The sequence below is a fragment of the Podarcis pityusensis genome (assembly GCF_964106645.2).
Source record: "Podarcis pityusensis genome assembly, chromosome: 2".
Classification (NCBI taxonomy): Eukaryota; Metazoa; Chordata; class Lepidosauria; order Squamata; family Lacertidae; genus Podarcis; species Podarcis pityusensis.
In genome coordinates, this window is record NC_138029.1 from 1,917,945 (window position 1) to 1,941,519 (window position 23,575).

General features: G+C 44.2%; 1 protein-coding gene and 1 long non-coding RNA gene across 5 annotated transcripts in view; one reads left to right on the top strand and one right to left on the bottom strand.

The window, feature by feature from the left end:
- Positions 1 to 23,575, top strand: part of GMIP (GEM interacting protein) — a 91,615-nt gene that overhangs the window by 11,264 nt on the left and 56,776 nt on the right. The window contains exon 1 of one of the 4 annotated variants that reach the window (XM_080996117.1): positions 2,988 to 3,015. The exons of 1 other annotated variant lie outside the window; for it this stretch is intronic. Coding sequence is in view for 2 of the 3 variants with exons in the window: in XM_080996115.1 (XP_080852241.1) it covers positions 21,984 to 22,068 (85 nt within the window). In the remaining variant the exon portion in view is untranslated. Of the gene's footprint in view, positions 1 to 2,987; positions 3,016 to 21,083; positions 21,624 to 21,679; positions 22,069 to 23,575 lie in introns of those variants that run through there. 2 more of the 4 variants (XM_080996116.1, XM_080996115.1) reach the window with 2 other exon arrangements.
- On the bottom strand, positions 4,458 to 7,086 carry LOC308471876. Its single transcript, XR_013983204.1, has 2 exons — positions 5,882 to 7,086; positions 4,458 to 5,159 (listed from the first exon to the last, which is right to left on the bottom strand). It is a non-coding gene; the product is annotated as an uncharacterized lncRNA (long non-coding RNA).

Here is a 23,575-nt window from a genome sequence, read left to right on the forward strand (position 1 = left end):
TTTGCTCCTGCTGCAGTTCTGATCCAGAGTGCATGAGAGTGAACAGGAGCTCACCTGCTGCTGCCCCAATGCAAATGGCAGGCATGAGTGAGTCGGTAGGTGCTTGGTATAGTACATTGATACCCTAAATAGACATGGAGGGCCCTAGCTATTTCCGTGACATAAATTTCCAACAATTTATGTATTTCTGCTTTGACAGAGAAGTGCATTCTCAAATGCCTCCTTTGGTTAGGACCAAGGCGGCTGGCGTTTGCCCCATTGTGCAGCCTGTGAGAAAAGTCACCAGATGGCGCTCAGCAACAGCGAACCCTGTTTTCAGACTAACCAAATTTGCATCCTCTTCAACCAGCATCCTGTTAAGTTGGGCTGAACATCCAGAGCCAAATTGAGCACAGCTTTAAAGTGTGGAGGCTGGATTACATCCACACTTATCATATTTATCTGCAAAGGAAGATCATAGTTCAATAGTAGAACCTCTGCTTAATGTGTCCAGAAGTCCAAACAGCCAGGTTTTTTGTTGTTGCTGGCATTTCTAGTTTAAAGACTAAATAGCAGGCTCAGATTCTGTCCTCCTGACCACAAACTTAAGCAATATCTGACCTTTGACTTGACTCATTCCTACTTTGTACACATAGTAGTTGCAAACCTTGTGTAATGCACATGGGGCTGCATTCTGACTTTGCATAAGACTGTGGCACCACTGACCAAGATCCCCATATACTGCTAGGAAGATGTGGGGCCAGGAGGAAATGGCTGTGGAGATCCCATGATTTGCATGCCTATCTGTGGGCAGCCCCTATTTTGCATTGAGCTGCCTTTGGTTTGCCATTTTACAGTGTCCTGGCTGGATTATCTCTATGGCTGTAATCTAATGCACATCTAGCTGAAAGTAAGACCCACTGACCACAATGCGGCATATTTCCGAGGATTAGGCTGTGAGATTAGTTTCTCCTCCCCAACTATTCTCTCTTGGAAATATCCCAAGGCTGTTTTGTCTCCCATAATCTCTGGGTTTGGAAATGATTGAGGACCCCTTTGTCCTGGTTCCTTCCCCAACAATTGTCCCACTGCATTCATGTTATCTTGGCCAGCAGACATCTGGAAACCACAAATTCACAAAGAGAGTGAGTTGTAGCCAACGCTGTTCCTCCACTCATGCAGCAGATTCCCACTCATCTCACCTCCAGGCCCCGCCCATGCACCCTCAAAATCTTAGTTTAGGCTAATTCATTTTTAGGCAAAATTGCCACTTCCGATATGGGTTGCCATACGTCCAGATTTTCCTGGACATAGCAGCAATTTCCACCTAGATGCTGTTCCCAACAACCGAATCCTGGGTATGTCTGGGAAATTCCTGACATATGGCAACCCTAAGAGATCCTCCAGGGTAGATTTTGAGGAAGCACGGGCAGAACAGAAAGTCCTGTTGCCTGAGTGGAATTCTGCTTCTGCAGTGTGGGAGGCAATCCATTGTAAAGTTCCAAGTGCAGAGAATATTGTGCAGAGGAGACAATCTCCCTTTGCTGATGGTGGTCCACACACACACACAAATGTGGCGTGAAAAGTGAAAGCAGCTTAATGCCCCTCTGTGAGATTCAATGTGCTGGTGCATATCTTTAAAGTCTTAAGTTACTTGGGACCACGGACATAGCCAGGATTTATTTTTTGGGGGGTGTTTCTTTGTTGGGGGGGCAAAACCGAGTAATCTGTGATGCAATTGGTCAGTTAGTTAAGTATTTTTTTATTTATTTACTTGATTTAGGAGGGGCACCTGCCCCCCCCCCGGCTACACCCATGTTTGGGACTAAGATACCTGGAGGAATGCCTCTTCCTCTATCAGAAGTCAGGGGCACAGTGCCAGCAGGGGGGGATGCTGCCAGGCTGATGGCCCTGGGTGCATTTTTTGAGGGGGAACTGTGCGTTTGGCTCTCTCATCTTGCCTTACCAGTCCTTTGCCACTTTGCAAGGCTGGGATCTGATCTGAATGATTCGTTGTGTGAGTCATTCAGATCAGAACCCAGCCTCACAGAGCAGCTCAGGGCTGGCAGGGTGGCATGAGAAGGATGCAACAGACATGCGTTCTTCAATCCCAGCCTCACCCTTGCATGGCTGTTGCACCTAAAAAGAAAAAGCACTATACAAAGCCATTTCTACTACAAGGAACACAGTAAAGAAAGGGAAAAGACAACAACGGTTATGCATTGATTTAATATTGAACAAGGACGGGACAGCTCAGTAGGCAGAGCCTGAGACTCTCAATGTCAAGCAGTGAGGCCTCGTCCGCACAGGATGCCTGTGCCCATCTGCCACCAAGTCAGGTTCAAGGTGTTGCATGCAAAGCCCTTAACAACTTGGGACCCGTTTGCCTACGAGTTTGCCTTCCCCCAAATGTGCCCCCTCAACTGCTTCCATCAGCGGAATTGACACCACTACAGGTACCTACGAATCCTCTTTGCCTTGATAAGAACTTGCTCATTTAGTGTGGCAGCTCCTCCATTGTGGAACTCCCTGCCTGTTGCTATTAAACAGACACCTGCACTTCATTCTCTTGGATGCCTGCTGGACGAATTCGTTTTGGCAAGCCTACCCTGATGCTTAGAAATGCTGATGTGAATTTGAATATCTTTTAGCATTTTAACTTTAGTACTTTTTAAAGTATTGTGTTTTTAAATTTATCTTTGAAGGTTTTTTTCTTTTTTTTTGCAATTAAGCGGTATATAAATTTTATGCAATAAAATAAATGAATTAAATGTTTATTATTTATTAATAATAATAATAATAATAATAATAATAATAAATTATTTATATTATGACAACCCAATAAAATCAGAGATAGAAATAATAATACACGTTTATCTGCTGTTATTTTGTTTGCAGGCGATGCCTTCTCAGACCCAATTGAGGTTAGACTGGCTGACTTGCTGCAGGCCACCTCATCCTTTCTCAGCAAGTACCCAGCCTTGAACGGTTCTGCCATTCAGCCAGCCATTGCCTCTCTCATCACCTGTGTGAATGGTGAGTATCTAACCCCAGGTACTTTCAAGCCACCCTGAACAATGTTTCCAAAGACAATTTAAAGGATGGGGTAACGACATATAGAATATGAGAATACCTTATTTATCCAGAGGAGGGGAAATTTAGCAAGCATCACATATCATGGCTCAGTAATAAGAGGCGGTGTCTGCCACAGTTCCCTCTTCCACACTACCATTATATATTTATGTGCTGCATTTCTCCCACACCCTTCAGGGGCCCTTCATGGTTCCCTACCCTATTTCAGCCTCAGCAGGCGGCAGGATTCATCCAGTCAACTGGGTGGCGGAGCAGGGATTTGAACCTGGGGCTCCTGCAATCCTAGTTTTGCATTCTAAGCACAGTGCCATCTTTTATTGAAGGTCTAGGAGACCTTTCCTTCTGACTTCTGGTTCCTGTCTGCCTTAATGGATGTTGCTCCCACAGTAGCGGAGACCATTAGCAAAGAATAAACAAGGATTATTTGAGGGTAATTGTCCTTGCAAGCTCCCCACAGGACCCAGGGCACTTCGCCCATCGGTAAGCTCCCTACTCAGCCATTAATGAAGCAGAGGCACTTTATTGGAGTGAAATTAGGACTAATATACAGACACATGCTGGAATAGATGGGACAAAATCACAAACTGCCAAATTGGAACAGCTACAAAGCCGTTACGACTTGAATTGAAAAGACTTCCCTCAATGCAAAATACGGTTTGTGGGGGGAGCCTTTACCCTTTCTTTATATATATCATGTTTGCTACATAAATGATTTGGCAACCACCCATCCCTTGAATGCTAATAAACTGATAAAAGGCAAGAAGAGATAAAAGAGAACGGATTATATTTATGGATTACAATGAAAAATATAACTGAAGAAATGGAAATGGATTTAAAGCATCAAACTTTCACTGTACTGCTATGGGAGGACCTGGACTTTGAAGATCTGCCAAGGCTTTGGCGGGACGCCAGATCGTTATTGAGAGAGTTGACCGAGAAGGAGAAACCGGAGTCTTGTTAAAACGTTGGCAGGACACCAGCTCATTCTCTATCTAGACTCAAACAATAACAAAAAAAAGATGGCGTGTGTCTGCCTCATTTTCTGGGAACAAAGGGGGGGGGGAAGAGTGGAAGAACAGAAGTAGCGATGCTGTGCAGGACAGATAGAGAACAAGAAGAATGAAGAAACAACATGGATAAGATAAACAGCACACACAGGAAATATTTGGGATATAGAACTCCTTTTGCAGGAGTTTTTCTTAATTAAATGTGTTAATTCAAATGGAAGACAAAAACTCTGTACCTAACTTCCAGCGAGGCAAAGTGGCGAGCACCATGGCGGCATGGAGCCCCTGAAGGCAGCCAGCATTGTAGCCTTATTGGAGTTCACCGACTGGGTCTGCGTTGCTCCGTGACAGGAGGAAGGAAGTCAAAATGACACCGAGTTGGTTCAAAGAAAGAGTTTATTCTGCTCTCCGGATAGCAGAAGGCACTTGCGTGGTGAGTCCACAGCAAGTCCAAAGAAATGACAAGTTTCATGCAGTATATATACCCTCCAGGCACCCTCTCCCTCCTTCCAGCCACGTCAGCTTGTATACGTAGGTTGACATCACATATGTTCCTGCTCCGGCACTCTTAACCATAAAAGGGATTTCCTTCCTGCACTCCTGACCATAAAAGGATATTCCTGTTCCTACTCCTATCTTGGAGCAAGAGGTCACTACTTCTGAGAACATGCTCTGGCGTTAGTCCCAGACTTGGGTCTCTGCGTCATTTGTGGTCAGGACATAAGATATGTCTGTGTCTGTTCTACTGGTAAAGTCAAGGCCAGTCTTGCCGTCAAACTGATAAGGGAGAGAGCTGTGTTCTTGTTTTGCATTTGCTCAACGGCTAAAGTTTATGCATTTTAGCTAAGGAGAAATGGGGATTTTGGTGCAGTTTTAAAACTGCCTGAATCTCCAACATAGAAGCATATTCCATCGCCAGCCAAGTACGCCAGAATCCTGTATATACTAGAAGATGAGATAAAACAATGGTTACACCTGGAGAGGGACACAATTGAAAATACCCGCACCATAGCATACCCATTCCTCCCAAATAAACTAAGGAAAATTCTCACAACACTAAACAGGTTCACATAGACCATGCTTAAAGCATGGAAAGAAGAAGTAGGTAAACTGTCCCCAACCCCATCCCCACTAATTCCCCGGGCGCAAAACCCACTATTCCATTATTGCAACATAAAACCTCCAGATAAAAACCTGGCAAACCAAAGGCTTGCCATATCAACACAAGAAATACAAAACAAACTAGGGGACACCCAAGTGCCCTGGCTAACATTATATTACCAATTACATGCCCTTTTAAATAATCCAGTAGTAAAATCAGCAGCAACTAGGCCCTTGACAACCTTCGAAAACCTCCCCCTAACAACAAAGGAGCACAGCAAAGGGATAGTATCCACAATATACAAAATACTACTCCAAAATCCCACAAACCCCCTAGATGTAATCAAAAAACAATGGGAGGATGACATAGGCTATGAGATTAACCCCACCCAATGGACCAGAATGTGGTCTAAACCTCCCTTTAAATCCATATCAGCGAAAAGAACTCACTCTGAAAATCATTACAAGTGGTACCTAACACCATGGAAACTAAAGCTAATATGCCCAGGAACCTCACCAATATGCTAGAGGATGCAGCACCACAGGCACATACCTACACATGTGTTGGGAATGCCCTAAAATCCAACTCTTCTGGACATCAATCATACAAGAAATATGAAAAATAACTAAGCAAGTATTAGAAGTCACCCCAGAACTGGCCCTCCTAAACATCTTCCAAGACAATAATGCCTACTCACAACACAAAGAGCTCATAATTCACCTACTCTCAGCAGCCAGAAGCACTATAGCCAGACACTGGAGAGACCTGTCAGGAGTAAGCATAGACCCAAGGTATCAAATAGTATGGGAAACAGCCTTACTAGAAAAACCAACCAACAAACTGAAACTGACACGGGGACAAATAGAAGAAGATGCCTTCACCCCCGTATGGTTCCCCTTTATCACATACGCAGCCCAACAAGACAATGACAAGAATCCACCGACAGCATACAAATCAATCACACATCCCAGTCACACACAAAAACAAAGTTCACCACAGCCAATCAAAAGCAATCAACCACACCCTAGGCCAACCCCAACTTCTCTCACTACCAAAGAAATACAAGCAAATAGTAAAGAGAACCCACACAAGTGATGCTGACACAAAACCCCACACATACACCAAGTAGAATAGAAGCATTGCCGCCTGACCCCACCTCCACTCACCATGCCCCCCTCCACCTCTTTCCCCCTTTTCTTCCTAATGTAACACTAATGTCTCAACAAATAAAACTGATCTGTAGAAAATGTAACTTGAAAAAAGAAACATTGCACATACTTTTGTAAACCAAGAAATCTTTAATAAAAAATATATATTTTAAAAAACAGAACTGTAGCTGCTGATGAGAGATTAAGATCAAGAATGAATGTAATTGGATTAATTAAGACTTGGAAGCAGGATGAAATAAAATCATCTCACCTTGAAATCTAGCATGCGGGAAGTCATACAAAATGTATAATTGGCTTTATAATTGATATATATTTGAATCTGAATTGTAATTTGACATTGATAAAATGTGGTTTATATTGGATTTTAATAATTGGAAATTAATAAAAATTATTTATATATAAAAGGGTGGCCTTTCCTTCTTGTCACCATGACAGAGAATGGCTGACAAAACATGTGACCAATCTGCATTTAATTGAACTTATTGCTGATGTTGAATAACACGGATACAATATGTGAATATATGTACACAGCTGGGAGGAAAGTTACTCATAGGCATTTCTGCAAACTTTCAGATGAGTAGTCAAAACAGGGCTGGGGTCAAGATGCATCATAATTTTTCTCAGGATGTGAACTAAAGTAGTGTAAGAGAAGTGGACCAATAGGGTCACAAAACCAAAAGGATGGGAGAACAAATGCAGCTGATTGCAGGGGTGCAATCAGGAGACTCCTTCAAAAGGTCTCTGGGGGTCATCCCATGATGTATAGGGTTTTAAAATCCAACCAGGTCAAAATCAGCCAATGTGAAATCCTGGAGAACAAGTTAATTTATTGTGATGTAACTCCCTTTTCAGTTTCATTTATGTTCATTCACAAGCTTGTTCTGTCCTGCATGAAAATGCAAATTTAGAATCATGCATATATATATATATATATATATATATATATATATATATATATATACATATATATATAATATTGAACATATTTTCTCACAAAATGCACATTACTACAATTTTTATATGCATCTTGGTAAGTTTTTTAAGCTGAACTATATTGCAAATGTCAAATGTCCTGATCTGTACATTGGTCTAGGAGGTGTGCGTCAAGTCAGTTCATATTGGAATTCACAAAATAATTAATTCTGCAAGTACCACCAACCTGGCATTAGAGTTGGTAAAACCTGGTGCCAATTTCCTTCACCTTAATTTTAGTCAAGATGCCAGTGTTGCGTTCTTTTGTGTCACTGGATTCTTAGCCCTTCCAACCACCAGAAGGCTTGCTGCCTTGTCTAAATGCAAATGAATGGAAGGGCTTCACGCTTTCACCATGTTACACAAGGTGCCAGATTCTTTGTACTGTAGATGTGATGGTGGCAGCTAGGGATCGCCTGGATTAAATTCGTTTGCAATCAAGTGTTGGGTTGATACTTACATCAGGGTTACTTGGGTTTACCTAAACCTCTTTCCTGTTCTCCTTTTAAGCAAAAATCACATGTAGGGATGGAGGGGGAATCTCTTTTAAACTGATTTCAACAAGGAATTTGGTGATTTCAACCTGGTCAACATTTGCTTGCATCAGACTGCCTCTTGTATCAAGAACCTGTTTATATGTGAGCCACTCATGCATTGTTGGGTGTTTAGTTTTTTTTGGTTTTTGTTTTAAAGCATGATTAGGTACATAATTATGTACAGTATATAAATAATGATGATGATGATGATGATGATTTATACCCCGCCCTCCCCGGCTAGGACCAGGCTCAGGGCGGCTAACATCAAAGTGTATAATACATTAAAAACATTGTCAACCAATCGATTAAAATACAGCTTAAAATCAAATTAAGATCAGAATAAAATCAGATAGCAACCCACGAATTATAACTATAGGGGTTTGGAACATTAAGTGCTCACCAGGCCCAATTATTTGTGCTGATCTTATATGAATCGGTGGGAGGAGTTAGGGAGGCCACTTACTGTACATGCAGGGTCTTATAAAAAGAGGGAGGGGTCAGACTGGGCCCCGACCAAAGGCCTGGCAGAAGAGCTCCGTTTTGCAGGCCCTGTGGAAAGATGTCAGATCCCGCAGGGCCCTGGTCTCCTGCGACAAGGCATTCCACCAGGCCGGGGCCAGGGCTGAAAAGGCCCTGGCTCTGGTCAAGGCCAGTCTGACCTCTTTGAGGCCTGGGAACTCCAAGGTGTTATTATTTGTGGACCGTAAGGTCCTCCGCAGGGCATGCCAGGAGAGGTAGTCCCCTAGGTTCAAGTGCTTTAAAGGTTTAAACCAGCACCTTAAACCTGATCCTGTACTCCACCGGGAGCCAGTGCAGCTGGTGTAGCACTGGATGAATGTGATCCTGTGGTGAGGACCTTCTAAGGAGCCTCGCCGCAGGATTCTGCACCCGTTGGAATTTCTCTGTCAGCTTCAAGGGCAGCCCCGCATAGAGTGGATTACAATAATTGAGCCTGGAGGTGACCATCGCATGGATCACAGTGGCAAGATCAGGGCAGGAGAGGTAAGGGACCAGCTGCTTAGCATGGTGGTGGTGGAAAAATTCTGCCTTTGCTGTGACTGCAACATGTGCCTACATAGAAAGGGAGGCGTTGAAAGTTACACCCAAACTCTTGATTTGATCAGGATGCCCTTGAGTCCATCATCCAAGTCGTTGATAAAGATGTTGAATAAGACCGGGCCCAAGACAGAACCCTGTGGCACCCCACTAGTCACTCTTCTCCAGGATGAAGAGGAACTACTGATGAGCACCCTTTGGGTTCGGTCAGTCAGCCAGTTACAAATCCACTGAGTAGTAGCATAGTCAAGACCGCATTTTACCAGCTTCTTTACAAGAATATCATGGGGCACCTTGTCAAATGCCTTGCTGAAATCAAGGTAGGCTACATCCACTGCATTCCCTTCATCTACCAGGCTTGTAATTCTGTCAAAAAACGAGATCAGGTTAGTCTTACATGACTTATTTTTCAGAAATCCATGCTGACTATTGTTGATCACAGCATTCCTTTCTAGATGCTCACAGACTGTTTGCTTAATGATCTGCTCCAGAATCTTCCCTGGTATTGATGTCAGACTGACTGGGCGGTAATTATTTGGGTCCTCTCTTTTCCCCTTTTTGAAAATAGGGACAACATTTGCCCTCCTCCAGTCTGCCGGGACTTCGCCTGTTCTCCAGGAATTCTCAAAGATGACTGCCAGTGGTTCTGAGATCACATCTGCCAGTTCTTTTAATACTCTTGGATGCAGTTCATCTGGCCCTGGAGACTTGAATACATCTAGACTAGCCAAGTATTCTTGTACTATCTCCTTAGTTATTCTGGGCTGTGTTTCCTCTGCTGAATCATTTGCTCCAAATTCTTCTGGTCGGGCATTGTTTTCTTTATCGGAGAAGACTGAGGCAAAGAAGGCATTGAGGAGTTCAGCCCTTTCTGTGTCCCCTGTTTGCATTTCACCATCTTCTCCTCTGAGTGACCCCACTGTTTCTTTGTTCTTCCTTTTGCTACGAACATACCCATAAAAGCCTTTTTTGTTGCTTTTAACCTCTCTAGCAAGCCTGAGTTCATTCTGTGCTTTAGCTTTTCTGACTTTGTGTCTACACGTGCTGGCTATTTCTTTGAATTCCTCTTTGGTGGTTTCCCCCCTTTTCCATTTTTGGTACACATCCTTTTTTAATCTTAACTCAGTTAAAAGTTCTTTAGATAGCCACCCTGGCTTCTTTAGGCACCTTCCATGTTTCCGTCTCATTGGTATTGCCTGAAGTTGTGCTTTTACTATCTCCCTCTTAACAAACTCCCAGCCATCATGAACTCCCTTTCCTTTTAGTATTACTGTCCATGGGATCTCACCCAGCACTTCCCTAAGTTTTATGAAGTCGGCTTTCTTAAAGTCAAGAAATTGAGTCCTAGTATGCTTGGCTGCTCCTTTCCGCTGTATAGTAAACTTCAGAAGAGCATGATCACTCGCGCCTAATGATCCTTCCACTTCTACCCCACTAACCAGGTCATCAACATTGGTTAGGACCAGATTTAAAATGGCTGTTCCTCTTGTTGCTTCTCCCACTTTCTGGACAATGAAGTTGTCTGCAAGGCCAGTGAGGAATCTGTTTGACCTTATGCTATGTTTGACCTTATGCCAATGTTTCATCCAGAAACATACCAAGCTGTTCAGCAGCAGCTTTTTCAATTACCTTACCCGGGTACGAAAGATTCGAAACCAGGCGGTAATTGGATAGATCTAAAGGATCTAATGGTGTTTTCTTTAAGAGCAGACGTGCAACTGCTTCTTTCAGCTCCCCTGGGAATGTCCCCATACTAAGGGACAGATTGATGATGTCACCCAGAGGGACCCACACCTCGTCTGGGCACGCTCTAATCAGCCAAGAGGGGCACGGGTCAAGGGGGCAAGTGATGGGCCTTCCAGCTCAGAGTAATTTGTCCACATCGGCTGGGAGTATCTGATCGAAGTGGTCCAGTACTGGACCTGAAGACAGTGGAGGGGCCTTCAGTTCTGTTACTGTATCCAAATGCCTCACAGCTGAGTCAAATTCGTATTTAAGTTTGGCTGTCCCTCCAGGGACATTAAGGATCTAATTATACTAAAAAGTTGTGCCGGGCGAGAGCTAGCGGATGCAATGGAAGCTGAGAAGTAGGACTTCTTAGCAGCTTTCACTGCCATCTCTCTCTCTTTTTTTTTTTCCAATGCAGAATCATAACAAAAATTACAAACATTGAATCCAAAATAATACTATACAGAAAAAAGGAACATACAAAAAAAAGGAAAAGAAAAAGGAAAAAAAACCAAAGGAAACAAAACAAAACTAAACATAAACGAAAATGCACACATCTACAGAAAAAAACCATATCATTACGTACATAAACACGTGTTGACTTCCTTCCTTTGTTCTAAGACCTCAAAAAATTACTCTTACTATATTGTTGTGTCTAATTAGATTACTTCCACCTTTGTACTTTTTTTTTTAAACACCATTTTTCTTTTTCTTTAACCCTGTAAAGCATCATTCATTACATACCAATATACTTACTCCAGAACAATGTTTTTTCATATACTCTTTAGCACAACCCCATTCTTTTAATAATTTCTGGTCCGATTGTCCCCTTATGTATGCTGTGAGTCTTGCCAGATTTATGTATTCACAAAATTTAATTTGCCAATCTTTCACTGATGGAATTTTTCTCCCTTTCCAGTTTTTTGCTATAAGCATCCTGGCAGCTGTTGTTGCATAAAGGAATACTTTCCTTTGATTTTCGGGAATATCATTTGTAATTAAACCTAAAAGAAATGCCTCTGGTTTTTTACTGAAAGATATTTTAAACATCTTTTTGAGTTCTTCATAGATTTCATTCCAGAATTGTTTAATAGGTCGGCATTCCCACCACATGTGAAACATTGTTCCTATTTCTTTTTTACATCTCCAACAGGTATTCGATTTTAATTTGTAAATTTTAGCTAAAATTTTTAGCTAAATTTTTAGCTAAAATTTTTAGCTAAAATTTTGGCTAAAATTTCACTTCCATCTCATAGGCTTTCATAAGTGTCCTATAAGATGTTCTTGTCCTATAAGATGTTCCATAAGATACTTGCTCTAGCCATCTCAGGTTCCACTTCATTTTCTGGAGCTCCTCGGTAAACCAAGGGGGCCCATTTTCGGCAGGGTCGCAGAGGGTGCCTGGGTGTGATCTCATTAATGGCCGCCAAGAGCCAGGTATCCCAGCCCTCAATGAGCTCATCTAATGAGCCACTGGGGGGCAGGGTCCCGCAAGGCCTGACGGAATCCATCAGGATCCAACAGCCTCCATGGGCGGGCCCAAACAGGCTCGCCACCCAAGCGGGGGTGGGGGTGGGGAGTCAATCCTGGCTTTCAGAGTGTAGTGATCAGACCATGGCACCTCCACAGGGGAGGACATGCTCACAACTATACCTACGCCAAAGATCAAATCCAGTGTGTGGCCTGCTTGATGTGTGGGGCCTGAAACAAACTGGGAGCGCCCTAGTGATGCCATGGAAGACACCAGGTCCAGAGCCTGTGAGGAAGGGGCAGCATCTGCGTGGATGTTGAAGTCTCCCCAAACTAATTGGTTAGGGAACTTCAGGGCCCAGCCTGCCGCTACCTCCAGTAGGTCTGACAGGGTGGCTGCCAGTGCACTAGGTGGTCGGTACAGCAGCCAGACAGCCAGGCTCTCCTCAGTGCCCCACACCAGGCCAACACATTCAATGCCGGAGATGGCCCTGGCAGAGCCCTGAAATGGCAATCCCAGATTAACAGCACCACCCCTCCCTCTTCCCTCCAGTCCGCAATTGGTGGAGGATGGAGAAACCTGGGCGTGCCATCTCGCACAAAGCGACTGTTTCGCCTTCACACACCCAGGTCTCCGTCACACAAGCCAGATCAGCCCCCTGTGAGATTAAGAAGTCTTGCAGGGTGGCAGTTTTATTGCCTATAGACCTGGCATTGCACAGCACCAGTGATGGAGGTGGGAAATCCCTGCTCAGCCTACCTTTGTCCCTTGAGATGGGGTGCAGATTGGAAGAGGTTCAAGCATATCTGTATCTTAAACCCCTTCACTTATAATATTTGCCCCCACCACCATACCTCCCTCGTCCCTCAACAGTGGTGATCCCAAGCCCCATGCTGGCCTCCCTTGTTAATATCAGTGTTCTCCTTTCCCAACCCACTAATACCCTTACAATTTCAGCAACTCATATAATATGCATAAAAGAGTTGTATTTCTGTACTACATTTCTGCAGTTATGAGTATGTTAATATGTACACATTTTTATAGTTATACATATGCATTGTTGTATGTATCCCTTTAGGTATATGGTCAGTTTAAGAAACCTGGAGTGCATATGCATCTACTATTATGCATAGGATAATGTGTGTAATTATGCATACAAGGTTATGCATAGGATAATGTGTGTAATTATGCATACAAGATTTAGCCTTATTTTTAGTGGAACTGGGGGAGGGGAACTTGCTCCTTGTTGAAATTAAGAAGTGAGGCAGAAACTGGGAGTGGGTGGGAAACCCATGTAAAGGAGCTCAACATCAAGATTTTAAGAAAATCCCTCTCTGGATCACCTGCTCCCTTGTTCACTTGGGAGGATTGCCGCCAAAGAAGTCAGTGGAGGCCAGCCCACACTGTCCTCTGGTGTGTTTTTTTTTGTTTTACAGTGGTACCTTGGGTTATAGACGCTTCAGGTTACAGACGCTTCAGGTTACAGACTCCGCTAATCCAGAAATAGTACCTCAGGTTAAGAACTTTGCTTCAGGATGAGAACAGAAATCGCGCAGCGGCAGCGGGAGGCCCCATTAGCTAAAGTGTTGCTTCAGGGTTAAGAACAGTTTCAGGTTAAGAACGGACCTCCAGAACGAATTAAGTTCTTAACCCGAGGTACCACTGTATTTTTGAAGAGGAAGTTGTCAAAGTGTCTGTGGTGAATTGAGGCTTCATGTGAACAAGGGTAGGGACTCAGGAGTTCTCTTCAGGGCTGGGAATAGACACTCTTTAGCTCCTTCCCCCCTCTAAATCCTCTCCAGCCTAATTCTCATATTGATATTTGAAATATACTCAGAGTCCTGCAGTGATTTCATGCTCTTTATTGCAGCTTGTAAAACAGTGATTGAATTTCCCCCAAAACCGCAGACTTTTATATACATTATTTACACAATGGGGTCTGATTGGGCTGCTGCTGCAAGCCAATCAGTTGTTGCATTCTAGGACCCTACTTGCCTATTTTTCTAGGATCCAAGCTTAGGACATAACAATATTGTTGGGCGGCAGCCATTGAAACACCAGCCACATATAGGACTGTTATGGTACCCTTCCCCCACCTCAGCCTATTACTGATAGGTGTGCAAGTGAAAGCATGTGATCTCGACAGGGATGCAAGTTTACACCAAGATCCCGCACCCCATTTACATTTATTAGCCACATCCCCAAAGCCTGTAAAAGGCCCTTCTCACCAATGCCTACATATGCCACTTTTCTCTGGCTCTCGTAAGTGCCATCATGGAGTAAGAGCAGGCGTCTGTGTGTTTTAGATGACCTCATCAGCACAACTGCATGAAAATGATGGTGAAAATTGCTTCCCCCTCCCCACAGGGAGCTGCCACACACAACTGGCTCCCCATGCAATCCTGACCCCACACAAATCAGCATCTCAGGAACTGTTGCACCACAAAGGAAATGTGAGAACTGGATTGCCATGAACATGGAATTAACATTCAAGGAATAAGGGCCAGCCTCAGCAGCTAGCACCTTCAAGCAGCACTGGAGCCCCTGCAGCAAGCAGCTTGAAGGAGGAAGCATTTACCACGTTCATTTTCCCACAATGCCCTGGAGCATCTGGTACAGTGTCACAGCCGGGCTTTCTAGGAAATGTGAAATCATCACGAGGGATCCACCAGAGGAGGAGGAGGTCCGTTCTTGCCATGGTCCCTTCAGACCTCAAAGTAGCCCTGAACGGAGGCAGATTTAGGAGAGTGTGGCTGGTTCAGTCACACTGGACATGGAGCCTCTGGAGTGCCGCAGGGGACTCCACAACTATGATGCAGCATGGAAGGCAAGGGTGTGCGGGGGGCCGCTAGGGGCGCATTGGAAGATGGCCGACAATACCATCTCTCTGTCTCACACGAGGCAATTAAGAGGCTAATATGGGAGTATGTAGCCTCCCTTGTTTCCCCAGGGAATGGGGGAAACACTGCCTTCACCTGCGGTTGCCATAAATCACCCCCGAGTTCGAAAGAAGAAGGGGGTGAGGGCACTAGGCGCACAGCACTCGTGTGGGATGGCTCTCCCGGCGCCGTCTCTGATTGCGTGGCCTGGTTGCAGCAGCTCAAAATAACAATTAGAGAGAGCAGCAAATGCACATGTTTCGAGTGAAGAATGGGAGTTTAGACTGCTAATTGAAGTGACCTCTGTGAAGCTGAGCGACGGGCTGGATTCAACAGGAAAATATATCAAGAAGAAGATACATCAAAGGGTCGGTATGTCGGAACGGGACAGAAAGGGGGGGGGACTTTTCTTTTCTCTCTCTATGTGATTTCCTAACATCCCTCCCCAAGAAGTTACCGTTGCACAATTGACTATAAGCGGGATGATTAAGAAACTGTGTGGAAATGAATTACTAACCAAAGGCATGGTTTATGGAGATCTGGAAAAGAATAAAAGGCTTTCGGAATGGTGCAGTTATAAAAAGAGAGCCGCCATGTTGGCAGGCTTTGTTCCAGGACTGACGAGGGGGAGGAGGCCTTGGCTTTGTTATCTCTTGGCAGAACCCCCTGAGAAGATCGAGAAGGGAGTGACAGGCCTGCGAAGATTAATGAGCAGACGTGAAGATTGTTTTTTTTTTAAAAAAATGATATTTATTAAAGTTTCAACGAATACAAAAACAGAAAAATAAAAATACAAGAAAGTACAAAATACAGAAAAAAGAATAAGATTTTTAAAATATAACAAAAAAAAAGAAAAATAAAGGAAAACATACAAGATACAGTTAAAAACACATTAACTTTCCATAGTATACATTCCCTAGCCTTATTTCCCCGGACCTCCTCGTACCTCCCTTTTTTGTATTCCAGTTTGGTTTGTTAGTTCAGCAAATCCTTACCATTAAGCTTTTACCCATTTGTAAACCTTTTTTAAATCTCTTAAAGCATTGCAGCTGGAAACCACTTAGTTTCTATCTAACATCCTTCTAAGATTCATTAATTTTACAATATTTCTGTAAATAGTCTTTAAATTTCTTCCAGTCTTCTTTCACCGACTCTTCTCCCTGGTCTCGGATTCTGCCAGTCATTTCTGCTAATTCCATGTAGTCAATCAAGACGTGAAGATTGTTTTTATGGAAGTGATGAAATGCGTCTGTTGTCTGAATATGACTCTTGGATGAATGGAAAAATCCACACAGGATTATAAAAATGCTTGTTTTCAACTCGCTTGTGGAGATTATCAGAGGTCACAAAGTAAAGAAAGGAAAAATATACGAAAACAACAAGAAGAGATGAGGAAAACAACAAAGAAGGAATGGATAGAATTATGAACATTATTTGGACAGAATTGTGAACATCAAAGCAGCAGCAATAAGATGACCGGATCCCTTTCGGAGCTCGAAACATGGGTACCCCCAACAAAAATTTAAAATTTGGCTCTGTAATTTGGAATTAATGTGATTTGATTGGTTTGTTAATAAAAATTATTTTTTTTAAAAAAAAAAAAGGAAGGCAAGGGTGTGTGTGAGAGAGATGTCAAATTTTGGCATCGCACAGGACACCACTGAAATTTGTGATCCCAAGGTCTACCACTGCCCTGAAACAGATTAGGAGCTTGTTAAGTTTATGGAAGGAGTGCCTTGCACTGAAAACATGCAGGAAAGGCAGAAATGTTATGCCTTTAATAGCAAGCAAAAATCAACAGTTGAAAGTTTTCCCTGGCAGGGATGGTTGCAAATTGTGGTTGAGGAGTGCCAGGCAGCCAAAGTGAGCTGCTAGTGAAGTTCACAGGAAGAAGTGAGGAGTAGGAAAATACAGTTCCCAGTAACAGAAAGCAAGAAAGGAATGTGGACACTCATGTAGAGGACAAAAAAGATCTAATTCACTCATGAAGTGAGAAAATGTCAAACTGAAGGTGCCCATCTCAAGGATGCCTATGAGGACCTACATACAGCAACAGTGTTTTGTGTTGTGTCGGCTCCTATTTGTTATGTGCAAATGGCTTTAGATACCTATTAGGTCCATCAATTACCATATAGCATATATTCAAGAAAAAAACAGTGACAATTAGTTGTTGACAGCTGGACATATAAAGGGCCCCATTACCTTCAGTAGCTGAGGGCCTCATCAAACCTCAATCTGGCCCTGATCACAGCCGTGCAGTGTCCAGGGCTGCAGCAACTTTCCATGCAGAATGTGGTTTGTTCCCCCAACTCCACCCATCATATAATTTTTGGAGAAAAAGAACGCAAATGCTATGCAGATAAGCAGTCTGTTGGCAAATGGCCTTTGGGAGGGTTGCTACTGAGATGTCTTCTGTGGCTTTGAGAATGCAGAAGTAGGGACAGAAAGTGCCATGACATCCTCCTGACTCAGTCTTTTGCCACATCAGCCTGCAGTTCTTTATATCTTCTGAGTGTTTTATGTCTTGGGTTCAGTCTTGCCAAGATGCAGTATAGATACGTTGGCTTTGACAAACCCCAGGCGGAATCACTTTCACTTTTATCCCACAAGGTGATGTGATCATTGCACAGTGAAATGCAAAAATGCTTGTAAAAGTCCGCTAAAATAACACCCTGGCCCTACAGTGACATTCATGTTTTAAATAAGTGTTGAAAGTTCAAAACCGGTTTGGAAAGAGAGTGAGAGAGGGCTGCTTGGGGAGTCCTGCAGTCCTGCCATCACACCATGAAGGCCCTAGAGCTGGTATTAATATAGAAGTAAGCATTTTCAAAATAATGCAAAATTCTGACCATGATGGCTACACAGGTAGATGTGAAATAATGGACATAGGTGTGAAGTCTCATGTGTTTCAATGTTCTTTGCTTTTCACACATAATTTCTGGTACTTGTCCTTGGTAAATCAGTTCCTATTTTGACTTTTGGGGAGATAGGGAGATGCCCTCAAAGACAGGCTGAAGATGGGCACCCCAGCTCCCACAAAAAGGGAAAGGAGGTTGAAGGAGGTTTAAAGGGTAGGTTGATGTGTATGTTCTTGGTGTGTATGTTCATTTTGCATTTGCCTCTGTCAAATAGGCCTTGCAGGTTTTTATATTGTTTCAAAACCCTGCAAAACCTGTTTGATCAGAGGTGACTGTGGCACACACAGAAAAGGTTTTTGTATACCAGAGGCAGGCAGAAAGTTTTCTTCTTTGGCTATCACTTGTAGCTGAGTAAGATTGTCTTCCATGAACATGGTCTTAACAGAGTTTTTATAACAGTATTCTTGTTTATAAAACCCAATTAAAAAACAAACAAACAGTGAGTCTGTGAGTGATTGTGGAGGCCAATTCTGGTTCCACATGTCCTTCCACAGTGGGGACATAGGTTTCCAGGTGGGAGTAGATCATGATGAGGATTTGCCAAACATGCCTTCCTCTTAGCACGTTTCTCCCTTTCGTCCTCAGTTCAAGGATCTTCAATGTCCATTACACCTTTGGTAAAGGCTGTTCTCCAGTTGGAGTGTTGGCAAGCCAGTGTTTCCCAATTGTCGGCTGTGGTCCACAGATGGACTCCATATTGCTTACTATTTGCTGCCAAAGAATGCTAGACTAGGAGGATCTTGGGTTGATTCTTGGTCTGCACATATACAGAAACATAATAAAACATCAGACATTAAAAGCTTCTCTATATAGGGCTGCCTTCAGATGTCTTCTAAAGGTTGTGAGGTTACTTATCTCCTTAACATCAGAAGGGAGGGTGCCACTACTGAGAAGGCCCTCTGCCTTTAACCTCACTTCTTGCAGTGAGGGAACCACCAGAAGGCCCTTGGAGCTGGACCTCAGAGATGGGAGTGGAAGCTCCTTCAGGTATGCAGGACTTTAAAGGTGAGCACTTACACTTTGACTTGTGCTTGGAAATGTACTGGGAGCCACTCTCCTGCCCCGGCCCTGCTACCACAGTAAAGTCTACCTCCTTCCAAATCTGAGTTATTTAATCTGCAAAAAACTTCGCAAAGTCATTTCAGGAGATCTTGGGAGTCCTCACCAGAACCCAGTGGTGAAAAGGATCTGTTAGATTCCAGACTGCCTGAAAGAGTCTCCTGGTACTGTTTTCTGCAGATGCAATAGAGGCAGTGAAGAAGGTCCTCTTTGCCGTTGCTATTGCCACTTGGTAGGCTCGACGTTGAGCTCTAACTTGTGTCCGGTCCGATTCAGAATGAGTTTTCTGCCACCGGCACACTAGCTGTCTCAGTGATTGTTTCATCGGCCTCAGCCCTGGAGAAAACCATGGGGCTGTCTGGGCTCCATGCAATCAGAGAGGGTGCTTTGGAGCCAGGCAGTCAATAGCCTTGGTTAACTCTACATTCCAGGGGGCCACCAGGGAATCAGCTGAAAGGCCATCAACATGGGATAAGAGCCATAAAGTGTCAGGGGTGGACCATTCAAATTAGTACCTCGTAGAATTGTTCATTAATTTTAAAATGCTAAATCCTGTACTAATACTAGCCCTTTTTATGTTCTGAAGCAAAAGTGCATATTCAGAATAGCTTCGGATTGGTTATGCTTTAAACAGTAAAAGAGCCTGAGTTGGCACTCTTCCTTTGCAAAGTGAAAACACAGAAATGAGCCCTGGGGATTCTATTATAAAGACCACCCAAAGTGAAGCTGACCCATCCCTGGTTTAACACTATGACAGCAGTCCTTCAACAGTTCCAGACCCAGAGCCCTAACCCTCACCCAAACAAGCATTTAGGGACCCACTTCATTTGCTTCCTTTGTACCTGAACAGTGGAACTGCTTTTTGCAACTCCATATATTGTCAAGCCTTAGCTCCCATCAGCCCTAAATGGGGGTGGGGGCATAGATGCACCACTCCTGCGGTACAGAGTCCCATCCTGACATGGGCATAGCCAGTATTTTTATTAGGGGGGCATGACTTTTGTTAGGGGGGCAGAACTGACATGACTGGTCAGTTAGTTAAATATTTCTCTTATTTTCCTTGATTGGGGGGGCAGCTACCCCCCATTCCCCCTTGCCCATGCATCCTGACCCAGCAGTTGAAGTCCAGTGATGTCTCTCACAAATTGTTTTCAGCTCTCTCTTAAAGTCCACAGTTTATCTCCCATTTTACTTGATTGAGCTAGTACAGTTTAGTAAAAAGGTAAAGGTACCCCTGCCCGTACGGGCCAGTCTTGACAGACTCTAGGGCTGTGCGCTCATCTCACTCTAGAGGCCGGGAGCCAGCGCTGTCCGCAGACACTTACGGGTCACCTGGCCAGCGTGACAAGCTGCATCTGGCGAGCCAGCGCAGCACCCGGAACGCTGTTTACCTTCCCGCTGGTAAGCGGTCCCTATTTATCTACTTGCACCCGGGGGTGCTTTCGAACTGCTAGGTTGGCAGGCGCTGGGACCGAGCGACGGGAGCGCACCCCGCCGCGGGGATTCGAACCGCCGACCTTTCGATCGGCAAGTCCTAGGCGCTGAGGCTTTAACCCACAGTTTAGTAGAGCTGCTAAGAACATAAAATCAGAAGGCCCTCATTCAAATCTTCCTTAGTTACAGACATCATAGGTGATTTTAAGCAAGCCAGTATTTTCTTAGCTTTAGCTGTCACATGGACTAGTCCACTTTGCAGAGCTGCTCTAAGGAACCCTGCAAACATGTGCCATGAATGCCGATGGCTTATGGTGTCCAGGATCCAGGGGGGTCTAAGCAGTTTCAGAAAATTTATGCATTTCATTATTTATGTTTGGATTTTTACTTTCTCTTGCTGCAATTACTGCATAGTTGTTGCCTTACAGAGCAAACACATTTATTCATTCATTCATTCATTCATTCATTTGTATACTGCTTTTCTGGCAGACGTCACAAAGTGCTTTACATGAAGTTATTACAGCAATATGCAGCGACTGAAACATAAGCTAACAAAACAATGGAATTTTTTTTTTTAAGGAACAGCAGCTGCAACTGCTGCCTCTCCACTCCCCATGGGATCTGGGGTTCTTCAGAGGCCCCCCTGGCGGCAGTTGCCCAAGGGAGGGGCCGCTGACGTGAGCTGGGCAGTGGCCAGCCAGGAGACCCTTTCCTTCCCCTCCCCTGGGGGGGGGTAGCCTTTTTTTACCTCATCCCCACCAGCCATATTTCTGTCAGGAGATCCTCAAGACACTGAACACAGGTTCAGAGATGGCAAAGCACATGCAATGCATTATATTACAATGCTTATTTTATTTCCCCCCGGAGTAGAAAGTGAGGTTTGTTAATCTCGGAAAACCTCAAAGCCAAGAGGCCTTGTGCAGCTGCAGATAGCAAAGCCAGTAGGATTGCCACAGGGCCCTCTTTCTTGCAAGCTGAAGAAAAGTATGCAAATCAAAGGGACAAACAAGTTTCCTCACACGGAAATGCTTGTCGGCAGGAAGCAGCAAATTTTGAGCGGCTGCGGGCTCTGGCAGACCAGCAAGGCTCTGCAAAGTATGCAGAACCCATGGGGCCATCTCCCAGAGCCTGTGGCTTTTGAGTCGTCCGGGGACTTGGGCTGGGATTCACCCCTGCGTTTCCTGCTGAGGACTTGACCATGGCGGACCCTGAACCTGCTGGTAGGTGAAGCAATCTTCTGATCTATTTCAGCAAAAAGGATGAAGCTCATTCTTAGTGCACTGTCAGGAGGCAGGTCCTGGGGCTTCTAATCTGGGGCTGCACTGAAGGTGTGGTTGTGCACTTGCTGGAAAATTCTCACTGTTATTTGGGGCCGGGTCTCTGAGAGTAAAGCTGGAGTGGATGAGACCAGCAGTTTATTCAGGGCCAGGGGATCAACGATTTTGTTCGGAACCGAAGACAGCACAAAAGAGACCATGTGTATATACACACTCTGGCAGCTGCCCTCTGCAGTTAACAGTTCCCTCCACCCCAAATGTGGGGAGTAACAGCCTGCAAAACCTGTTTGACCAGAGACAACCATGAGGCAAAAGGGACAAAGAGGTACTGCAATGGGCAACACCACCTCTGCTGTGCAAATACAGCCCCTGTGGGTCTCTACCCAAGGTCAGTATGCAGTTCTTGGTTGTGGCTGGTGCAAAAAAGAGGAAACTAAATTAAACTAGGCAGATTGAGTATAGCAGTGTTCATTTCAGAAGTACTTAGAAAGCAGGAGCAGTTATTAATTGCTTCAGAAACCATTATTATATTCTTATTGTATTCTCAGTTGGGAAGAGGGCTCAAAAGGTAGTTGGTGTTATATATTTGTATATATTATATATTTGTTACTTGAAAACTTATTTTAAAAGGCTGACCCTTAAGTTATATCTCTGAAACTGAAGGCATGTGCACACAGCACTAGGTACACTAATTGGAACCCTAATCCTGAAACTTAAAAAAGCAACTTTTAAAACTAATGCTTTTAAAGTTTTGTAGCAGAAATGTCAGATTTGAAATTCTATATGTACACACACACATGAAATTTTAGAAAACTTTCCTCCCCATATTTGTTTCAGCTGTTGCACTAGATGTTTGAGTGGAAATTATTCAGGCCATCTGAGGAGCCCTTGCAGGATGGTCCATCTCCTGCCAGCCATGCTCAGGGCTGTGATCAGCACAGATTTCCATTTCCTGGCTGTTTTTGCCTAACTGCCCTTCTGTACGTACACACCTACACATTGGACACAAAATCACAGAGCATCTTAGAGCTGGGAAGGATATAGAGGTCAGGTGACCTGACTCCCTGACTTGGTCTCACATGCACCATATTCATCTTCCAGCAATCCTCAGATACAGGAACCTTACCCCATAGATCACAGTGTTGTGTTACAAGCAGAGCCCAGGGCTAATAGTTTCTAAACCCCAGAGTCTGCTACAATAGTCATAAGAAGAGCTGGCTGCATTAGGCCAGTGGCCAGTCAAGGCCCGCCTCCAGTGGCCAACCAGATGCCTATGGGAAGCCCGTCAGCAGGAGGTGAGCAGGAGCAGCCCTCTCTCCCTCTTAGCTGTTTCCAGCAACCTGCGCTCAGAGGCCTCTTACCTCTCACAGGGGAGGGAGAACACAGCCACCCAGGTTAGGAGTTACTGAAACACATTATCTCAGTGAATTTCCCTAATCCTTTGTAAAAGCCGCCATTGCCTCTTTTGGAAGGGAATTACACAGTCTCACAGAGAAAAGCCACAAGGCATTTTCAAGACTGGATGGGTGTGGTTCTCCTAAGCACTCTTAGGGGTTCATGTTCCTATGTGCCTCTGATTTACTGTTTCAGCTTGCGCTACAGCCCCCTTGTATGACCTAAGTGAATGGTTCATATCCCATATCAGGCCTCTATTTCATTCTGTCGGACAGTGAGGACAAGGCTCCGTAGGCACTGGCTCTCTTTTTCCATGGTGGATGTTTTTACAGCTCATTTGTGCTCAGCAAGAAGGCAGAAGTTCCACTTCCCTTTGTGCTCCTCTTACCTCATTTCACAGAAAGTGTCAAATAGTAAAACAAAAAACAAAAAAACAACTCAGCATCTTTCCCTGCCTCAATTAGAACATTATTTCCGGTCCTGGGCCTGGCACACACAGA